Source organism: Blennius ocellaris (assembly GCF_963422515.1).
Source record: "Blennius ocellaris genome assembly, chromosome: 17".
In the NCBI taxonomy this organism is placed as follows: domain Eukaryota; kingdom Metazoa; phylum Chordata; class Actinopteri; order Blenniiformes; family Blenniidae; genus Blennius; species Blennius ocellaris.
This window is the reverse complement of record NC_137666.1, coordinates 16,256,334-16,266,169: the sequence shown is the minus strand read 5'-3', so window position 1 is coordinate 16,266,169 and position 9,836 is coordinate 16,256,334. Positions and strand designations below refer to the sequence as shown.

At 42.0% G+C, this 9,836-nt stretch overlaps 1 protein-coding gene across 1 annotated transcript; it reads left to right on the top strand.

The window, feature by feature from the left end:
- Positions 1-4,634: 4,634 nt before the first annotated feature.
- adss1 (adenylosuccinate synthase 1) lies at positions 4,635-9,377 on the top strand. The gene is made up of 13 exons (XM_080513503.1): positions 4,635-4,984; positions 5,865-5,967; positions 6,057-6,119; positions 6,207-6,257; positions 6,342-6,408; positions 6,502-6,609; positions 6,710-6,791; positions 6,882-7,008; positions 7,107-7,261; positions 8,504-8,628; positions 8,753-8,850; positions 8,941-9,090; positions 9,220-9,377. The coding sequence occupies exons 1-13, from the start codon at positions 4,796-4,798 to the stop codon at positions 9,270-9,272; spliced, it is 1,371 nt and encodes a 456-aa protein (XP_080369629.1). The 5' UTR covers positions 4,635-4,795; the 3' UTR covers positions 9,273-9,377.
- Positions 9,378-9,836: the final 459 nt, after the last annotated feature.

Here is a 9,836-nt window from a genome sequence, read left to right as displayed (position 1 = left end):
TGGGCTGCCGCGTCATCTGCCGGTGTCGGTCCACTGTGTTTTCCGAAGTCCACAGTCAACGCAGCCATCTACCAGGAAACTCTAGAGGACTTCATGCTTCCTTTTGCTGATAAGCTCTATGGAGATGCTGATTTCATTTTCCAGCAAGTCCTGGCACCCGCCCACACTGCCAAACGTACCAAAATCTGGTTCAATGACCATGGTGTTACTGTGCTTGATTGACCAGCAAACTGGCCTGACCTGAACCCCATAGAGAATCTCTGGACTACTGTCCAGTGGAAGGTGAGAGACACCAGACCCAACACTGCAGATGACCTGAAGGCTGCTATTAAAGCAACCTGGGCTTCCAATACACCTGAGCAGTGCCACATGTTGATCGCCTCCTTGCCACGTCGCATTGAGGCCGCATTCTCTCAAATAGTACCTTGCAGAGCTGTTTCACACTCATCTCATGCTTCTTCAATACCCTGTCTATTGTTGATATGCTGATAGTGTTGATGTTCTGGAATATTAGATTGTCCTGTCTTATGGTATTACCGATCTCTCTTAGTGTGATGGCATTATTTGCCATCACTATATTGCAGATCTCCTGTCCTTGTTCTCAGCTGAGTGTTCTTCTGCCACCAGTACGATGTTGTCATCCAATCCTAAACATAGAATTTACAAACAGACAATATTACAATTTGTATTGTGATGCACTGTCCTGTCCTGTAGACCTACTGTATGCCTTGTGAATTTCTCACAGAATGAGTTACCAACTGTACTGTTGTTTTACTGTTACATAATGTACTGAAATTCTGCTTTAATAATGTTAAACATGGTTTATCACTTCACTGGCAGTTGTTTCATTCTTACCTGCCAACCAGGCAAAGCTGTGAAGTGATCTTCTCCTGTCATTGAAAGCAGTGGCTTTTTAAGTGTTTTCACGCACTTTTTCCTCCCTGATGTTGACTTACTTCTCATTCCTCCCTGTATTCCTGCAGCCTTTTTTTAGGCTTCTTCGGAAGAGCATGGCTGGTGGATAGTGTACTATCGAAAAGTCTGTCACCATGCTACTTTGCATGCTCGTCTGTTGTCTTCCGATATCTTGTTCGTGTGCGACTGTACCTAGACCAATGAGATAAGCGGGATTCTGTGTTGTCAAACTCCTGTGTGAATATACTGTCAGCTCATTGGTCACAGAGCAGGAGAGGCAGTGGAATGTCTTTACCGTAAGTTTTGATATAAAGCGTCCTGTTGGTCATACATTTCATTGACATTTTACAGATCATTTTTGATTCTCACGGTAATACGGGACTATTCGATGCGGCTTTGTCGCTCCGTAAGGGAGTAAAAAAAAAAACCGGAAGTAAACAAAACTACTTAATTTCGTTTTTTTAATGAATTAAACGTTTCAAATCACTTAATTAAATCATCACGTTTTTTTGACAGCACTAAAATATATATGTATATAAATATATATTGAAATTAAAATTCCCATTCTGGCTGGGGGCGTGGTCTAATTTGCATACATTATAATTAAGAGCGTCTTTCAAATCAACAGTTTCACATCAGCGGATTCACGTCAACTGAACACAGGGGATTCGTTTTTGTTCCTGGTTATCACAATTTTATGCAAAACTATCTGTTTTGTGGAGATATTGTGATTACAAAGCAAGTGGCACAGAAGCAACAAGGTTGGTAATTCTTTAACCCTGGAGCACTAAAGTGGGTGATTTTCTTCTTGACGTGATTGTGTGAATGCTGATTCTGAGAACTACTAGTATTTTTGACTGCAGTCTGACCAATTTGAACCAGTCAAGTAGCAAAATGTACAGCATTTGTAAGACATTCATGCAATGTTATAACTTTTTAATATCTTTTAGAGTTTTTAAAATATTTAAAGTTTCATCAAATGTTTGTTCCATGTTCAATTTTTCAGCCTATACCTCTTTAAAACCATTCAATTGGCTGATGTTTGTTCTTGTAACTTTTATTTTGTACATCACTTACGCCACTTTGTTTTGAACAAGTCAGCTTAACAACAGAATTTTTTAAGCATTGCACATAGTGCTACAAACTTGTGTAGCCTTTAATGGTCACTTGTTGGAAAAACACAACAACTTTCAGGCTCCATGACAAAGAAAACAAGGTTTTGAATTGAAAAAAGTTGTGGTACTTGAAACAGTTGCAATTTCCAATATAATTATTAGTGTCGATGGCGTCCATCTTGAAATAAAAACGGAGACTATCTTGGATTTTCGTCCCTTTTTGAAAGAATGGACTGTAATGAGCATTTGTGCTGAATTTAATTCTCTCATGATAAAGTAAACTATATTTATCTGTAACATTATTTGCTGTGGGACCAACAAGCCTACATGTTTGAATCGCAGCCGGAGACTTCGAAGCAAGAAAACTATCGCGAGATGTTCTCCATGCCACAACAGTTTTTTGGTGCTGTGGTTCCATTCCCACGCACCATCTGGATCCATCCCAATGCACCACTTGACAGTTTTGATGTAGTTTGCAAAAGCATCTGGAGTGAAGCGAGGAGGGCCAACGACCAACTTCACAGAGGTCAAAGTTCACTGCATAGATCTCCCAGTCAGAGGTCAGTCTTTTAGCTTCGACTCTAATCCAAGTTTGGCTGAAACACATTGTTTTATCTGATAAAATAAGAATAATAGAGCACCTCCCCTTTTGCCCCAAGCCATTAAGTGCCCGTTATTTAATATGCTATATAAAATAATAAAGTATATATGCGACCGTGGCGTCCGATGACCTCAGTGACCAGCTCTACGTGACTGGATGGGATTCAAGTGTGTGATCGGTAAACAAAACAGTGAATCTACTTGAAAATGGACTCAAGGGTACCTGGTGGCAAGTTGAACAAGAATCTGGTGGTGTTTGCTAAAAACAATTAGAATTTTTTCTGAAGATTTTAAGCTGTTCCTGTACAGCAATGAATGTATTGAGTGTGATTTACATGTGTAAGCTCTGATTGGCTGTCTTCACAACTTGTCCCACAACAAGAGCAGCTCTGATTGGATCTCTTGTCCACTCGTCCCACCCTAACACTGTCTTCTGTCTTTAATTCGCTGATTAATGTCAGTTATATTTCATCACAGTCTTTGCCTTCATGTCTTGCTTTTTAATTCCCTCAATACTAAGTTTTCATCCACAGAAAAGGTTCATTGATATTTTTTGTCAGTTTTAGTCGAGGAAATGAACACTGGCTGCTTCTCTTCCCTCAGAGATCCCGGCAGTGCCCTGGATGCACAGGACTCCCTTAACATGGTTGTGGCTCCACTCTTCGGCAGTAGAATGGAATGGGCAACTAAACAAGTCAATCCACGTTTCACCATCAAAGCTTGCAGTCAGCGAGATCCTCCAGCGCGTCCGGCCCAGGGGAAGACAAATGGCCAGAGGAAGGCTCCCCGTCCAGCCTACGTCCCTGTTGCCTCGTTGGCGAGTGGCACAAGTGTCCCTGTGCAGGCTTTGCGTAAAACCAGAGCAAAACCACCTCTGCCCAATTTGAGAACCACCTGGAACCCCCCCGAACACGTGGCCCCAGCAGAGCAACCACCCTACGACCTTGACAGAGACTTCCCACCTCTGCAGCGCCAGAAGCAAAGATGGGGACAGAAGAAACATTGTGGATAGTTGTTAGATGTATTTGTATCCCCTACAATATTTAAACAATACAATTTACTGTAAAGACATTTAACTTTTATTTTTTTTTGTTTGCACAAGTATGTAAAAGAAATATTATACTTTTGAAAGTATCCTTAAATATATAGAAACTTTGAGAGAGAGAGAGAGAGAGAGAGAGAGAGAGAGAGAGAGAGAGAGAGAGAGAGAGAGAGAGAGAGAGACTCAGGGTTCTTTTTAATTCACATTAGAAATAAAGAGTTTAGTTTGTACTCATAATCCAGCAACGCAACTTTTAAAACCGTTTCCTATTGTCCTTTTTATTTAAGTAAAGAAAACAAATGTGTTTCAGTTTGAAATGTTTGTCACAACAACAGAACAAGGCCCCCTTTACATGACGTTTAAAGTGAAAATACATCAATTATGCTTCTGAGAGGTTTTGCACTGACACAGCAAAATTTTGAAAACTATGGCCATTTACATGGAAATGGAGGGGGGGGGGACCTTGACAAAGATGTAGTTAGCATGTTGGGTCACAAGTGGGTGTTGTCTGTTTTTGTAATAAAACAACACACATAAACATAAACAATGGGAGAAGAAGGACATTCTAGTGGACAGACCACCAAGTTGGATTATTATGGTGACTGTCAAAATAAAAGTACCAAGTCCCGGGAGACTATGGACTTGGAGTCATGACACCGAGGAGGGAACATCGTTCTGATTGGCTCTTCTGACCACGTGCAGAACCACTGGCTTCTACGTCAATGGTGTTCATTTAGAAAAGTTGCATTTTCTCTCATTTATTAGATCAATATTTTATTTTTTTATTATTTCATAATACAACAAAAAGTGAACACATACAGTACATACTAAAACAAAACAAAACGCAACAATTAAAAGAAAAAAGAAAAACAATAAATAGAATTTACACAGAGACGGGGGTCATTGTGTATTTTCACCAGCCTGCAGGGATATAAAACTGGAGCGCGCGTCTCCGCAGTGTTGTGTCTCTCGGAGGCCACTGCCCTCAGTCAGCACGGCGACGTCCTCCTCCCGTGCGTCTGGCTCTGACATCACCGCCTATGAAGTTACAGATATGGCCATGCCTCTCTCTCGGAGGCAGCCTTAGTCTTCTTGAGACGGACCGACTAAAGCCACCGCCGTCATGTCGCTCACCTGGTCGGCGAAAGACCACAAAAACACGAACCAAGCGGCCGCGATCGGACAGAAGCGCTCGCGCAATGACGCGGGGAACAAAGTGACGGTGGTGCTCGGTGCGCAATGGGGCGACGAGGGAAAGGGGAAAGTCGTTGATTTATTGGCGACAGAAGCGGACGTCGTCTGCAGATGTCAGGTAAATGTTTTAGATCGAAGGTTGGATTGCTGCACTCCGCAGGGCGTGCTTTATTATGACTGCAGTTGTCATTACCGATCGCGGTTTTTATTTATTTCAAAATGTCGTTTCTGCACAATGCAACCTTTCCTCCTTATAGGTTAGGGTGCAACAGGTGCTCCATGCTGTGATCTATGCTCTCTCTCACCTCTGAGGTCTTGGAATACTTACTAGAATATGTCGCTTCATTAAAAACATTTTTTAAGGTATTTAATTTTGACGCCTGCGTTTTGCGCAAATTTGCAACTACCTTCGAGGATTTAAATCATTGCGGTAATTCTATGCAATTTTTTTTGTATTATCTATCATGTTGTTTGCGAAAATTTTCCGAACTTGGCTCTTACTGTCTCAGTTTCCCTTTGATCGCACAAAATGAAGATTTGAATTTTCCCACAATAAAATTGTAATAAGCCAAAGTGCACAGGTTCAGTTTCCATCCTGTTACGTAACATTTTAGAGGTCACTCCACCACTGGGACAGGACTCAGACTCGTCAACAGTTGCTATGTTGTACTATCTACACTGACAGGAGGGCACCCTGTGTTCTGATGGGGGCTGAGAGCCCCACCCACTGGGCTCCAGAGGTCACATTCTCAGGCTGGCTGGATATGTGAGAAGGCCAGGTCTTAGTCAGGGGGGAACAGAGTGAAGGATCCGCCAGCGCCAGCCAAGTCTGTTAAAATAGGTGCTGGAAAATGTTGGCGAATCTGGGAAGAGGTGGTGGCTTAGCGCGTCTCATGAAAATAAAGACGGGACACGTCTGTGCGGCCGGATCGTCTTGGATGTTTGTGTGACACTGGCCTTGCTGACGGCATGAACTCTCATGTGATCTCAATTTACAGGGAGGAAACAACGCGGGACACACAGTGGTGGTGGACGGCAAGGAGTATGACTTTCACCTTCTTCCCAGCGGAATCATCAATCCCAAAAGCATATCACTCATCGGTACAGCTTTTCATATTGGGTCTTTAATCAAGACTTCATCAGCCAAACATCACTAACTAAGTGTCCTGTCATCTCCCTTACTGCTCTAGGCAATGGAGTGGTCATACATCTACCTGGCTTGTTTGAAGAGGGAGATAAAAATGACAAGAAAGGTGTATATACTGACACTAGAATCTATAAACGAGTGTGAATAAAGATGAGCGAGCACTCACATAGGCGTTTCCTTGTTGTCCTGTCAGGTTTGAAAGGCTGGGATAAAAGGCTAATAGTTTCAGACAGAGCCCACATCGGTATGTACGGTCATTCAAAGAGATTTACTTTACACAACCTTTAAGATAAATAACCAGTTGATTTATTTTGTTGTCTCTCCACAGTGTTTGATTTCCATCAGGTCGTTGACGGCTTACAGGAATCTGAACGACAAGCACAAGAAGGGAAAAAGTAAGGCGAGGGGAAAAGGATGGAATGAAGCCAGGTGTTGGATACTACATAGTGTACATGTGTGCATTGAGTCATATCATTTATCACTCATAGCATTGGAACAACCAAGAAGGGAATTGGACCTGCATACTCCAGCAAAGCTTCCCGCACTGGCCTACGTGTGTGTGACCTCCTGGGCGACTTTAAGGACTTCTCCACTCGGTAAATAAAAAACAAAAAAAATCAGTTGAGTTGTACATAAATGCAAAACTACTCGGTTTGTATTGTATTACAGGTTTTTCATTTTGTTAAATCCTTTCAGATTCAAGAACCTGGTCCACCAGTATCAGTCCATGTATCCATCCTTGACAGTTGACGTTGAGGACCAACTGAAGAAACTGAAGGTAAGTCAAAAGCTGTCGGATGATATTCTATTAGTGTTTCCAACAGTCGTGCATATTCTTGGTTTTTTTGGTTTTGTTTGTTTGATGTAGGACTACGCCGAGAGATTGAGGCCAATGGTCAGAGACGGAGTCTACTACATGTACGAAGCCCTTCACGGGGCTCCCAAGAAAATTCTGGTTGAAGGGGCCAATGCTGCTCTGCTTGACATCGACTTTGGTAGGATTCAGTGCTACAAATTTCAGTGCAATTTTGAAATAAATAAATAAATAAAATTATTTTAATGTGGCTAATAATCCGTGGCCTCTTCTCTTCAGGCACATACCCTTTTGTGACGTCATCAAACTGCACCGTGGGAGGCGTGTGCACGGGTCTCGGCATCCCTCCGCTCAATATCGGTGACGTGTTTGGTGTCTCGAAGGCCTACACCACCAGAGTCGGGATTGGAGCTTTTCCCACAGAGCAACTCAACGTGAGCATGATGTTGACGTTTCTTTAGCTGAGAGACAAGCGGGTCGGGGGTCAGGGGTCGAGGGGATCCCTCTCCTAAGATTATATTTTCCCTTTAGAATTATACAGAAGGAATCGGGATGAAAATAATTAAGTGGGGAGTAAAACTGTTGTTTATGTTTATTAAAAGACCGATTTATAAAGGCATACATAGTTAAAAAAAAAAAAAAAAAAGTGCTTAGGAGGCAAGGCTAATTTATGTATCATCCAAACACAAGGCAATTCAAATTGCTTTACAAAGAATTAAAAGAAACACTTTAAAGGACACAAAAAACAGAATAGATGAAGTAATGTCTCTATTAGGCTAAAGGTTAAAAAAAAATTAGTAAAATCTGTTGTTTAATAGAAAGCCTGAGTGAATAGAGAAATGTCTTAAGGATTTAAAGAAGTGGATGTGTCAGCAGGAAGTTTGCCCAGTAGGTGAGGAGGGTAGGAACTAATTGCCACTTCATCTTGTTTCTTCTGGGACATTTTGTAAACCTCTTCCTGAGGACCTAAGGGGTTTGGATGTTGCATATTTTACAAGTAAATCTAAAGCTATTCAAAATTAAAACCATTTAACACAAGATAAAATCCAAACATCCAGTCAAACTCATATTTCAGGACGTGGAAAATATTAGCAATTTCAGAACACAAAAAACATATTTGGAGCGAGTTTTCCCAGGGCTGGGGGACATTTATTTTCTTAACACTTTGAAAACTACTAATAGGGCCAAATGTCATATGAAAGGGGAAGGCACATAACGCGTTACGTAACCTGCTGATTATCGGCATGGCATGTGTAGGGTGTGATCATGGGGCTAACACACAGGCAGCGGGGTGAGCAAGGGCGTGGGGGGGGGGGGTATTCTCGTTGGGTGCAGCTGTTAAATTTTGTGCGAGATGGACTCAAACACTCTTTACCTCTTTTGCAGATCACATGTGCACAGGGATAAATTTAGGGCCAGAGTCTGGGTTAAGGATCCCGAGCGGGGCTTATGTTACTTGTCACGGGAACTGACCGTGGGGGGACGTAGGTCATGATGTGAAAACTTCAGCCCCTCAATCAAACAAGGCTTTATTGTACTCAGCTGTGTATTACTGCTTGTTTACTTACTGCATATTAGTAGAGTCATGGAGGATCATTTATTTGCGTGGCATCATTCTCACTCAGGAGTAATGATGAAGTCAGGTAAAGTAAGGTTTTTTTTCCTACCCTATGCAGGCGGTCGGAGAGCTGCTGCAGACAAGGGGTCACGAAGTGGGCGTGACCACAGGAAGGAAGCGGCGCTGCGGCTGGCTGGACCTCGTCATCGTCAGATATGCTCACATGATCAATGGCTTCACTGCGTGAGTGCCCACAACAGTTCACACACCTCATCAGGATCATTTGTTTACTAAGCATGCGGGGTGTTTTTCTTTTTTTAGTTTTGTTTTGTTTTTTGCATAACATGACATTTTGCCTTCCCAACAGCATTGCTTTGACAAAACTTGACATTCTGGATGTTCTGGATGAAATTAAGGTCGGAGTAGCCTACAAACTCAATGGAAAAAGAATTCCACATTTCCCAGGTAGTTCACCGTCCTAAGACAACCACCCCAGGCTTCTTGGTTCAATGTCCTATATCAACATTTGTATTAATTGCTGTCTTTTCGTCACAGCCAACATGGACGTTTTGCACAAAGTAGAGGTTGAGTACGAGACCTTCCCCGGCTGGAAGACAGACACATCTGCCGCCAGGAAGTGGAACGACCTACCAGCCAAAGCACAGAACTACATCCGCTTCATTGAGAACCACATCGGAGTCCCCAGTATGTCTCACACACAAAGCAACATACTTTGATATTTTGATTTTGATTTGTAGATTACAGATAGTCCTCTTCAAGTGGCATCATCAGCTCTTATAATGTCTCTATTTCTTTCTCTTTTTTTTTCTTCAGTCAAGTGGGTTGGCGTTGGAAAGTCCAGAGAGTGCATGATCCAGATGTTTTAGACGTCTGCGCCACCATGATGGAGGCTCAAACATTGCGCCATGATGTGGAAGCTTTTCATCACCTAAAAGAATCTTCTATAATAAACATATGAGACCTTTGAGAAATGTTGAGTTTGTTTTGCTTCAATTGAATTTAACTGCATCAAAATCGTAAAGATCGGTCAGCCAAAGATTTTAACTCAGTGTGGAGTGTGTATGTGTTCTGGGTTTTGTTTGGGTACTTCTATTTCACATCACCCCCCCAAAAAAATTAAATGACGTTACTTGAATTGATGACTCCAAATTGGCCATATTGAATGTACATATGCATGCTTGTTTGTGAGATGTACTGGCAACCTGTCTGCAGTGTATCGTGCCATCATCCTTAGTTATCTGGGATCTGTTCCAAAAGCAGAATAGAAGATGCTTGGATGGGTGGATGGATGGATAGATGGGCCATATATTGCCTAATTTGATCTAAATATGACTAGACCTAAAAACTTGAGGAATACTAACCTTCATAAGTCATCATATGTTTCACTACTGCATTGACAATCTCTCACCTGTATTATTACCTCTGCACTG

What these genes read in the sequence shown, in the direction of transcription:
- adss1 (XM_080513503.1), top strand. Translation starts at nt 4,796, where the DNA reads ATGTCGCTCACCTGGTCGGCGAAAGACCACAAAAACACGAACCAAGCG. An exon ending in TTTAAGGACTTCTCCACTCG is followed by an intron (nt 6,610 to 6,709) that starts GTAAATAAAAAA and finishes AAATCCTTTCAG; the next exon opens with ATTCAAGAACCTGGTCCACC. An exon ending in AAGAATTCCACATTTCCCAG is followed by an intron (nt 8,851 to 8,940) that starts GTAGTTCACCGT and finishes TTTTCGTCACAG; the next exon opens with CCAACATGGACGTTTTGCAC.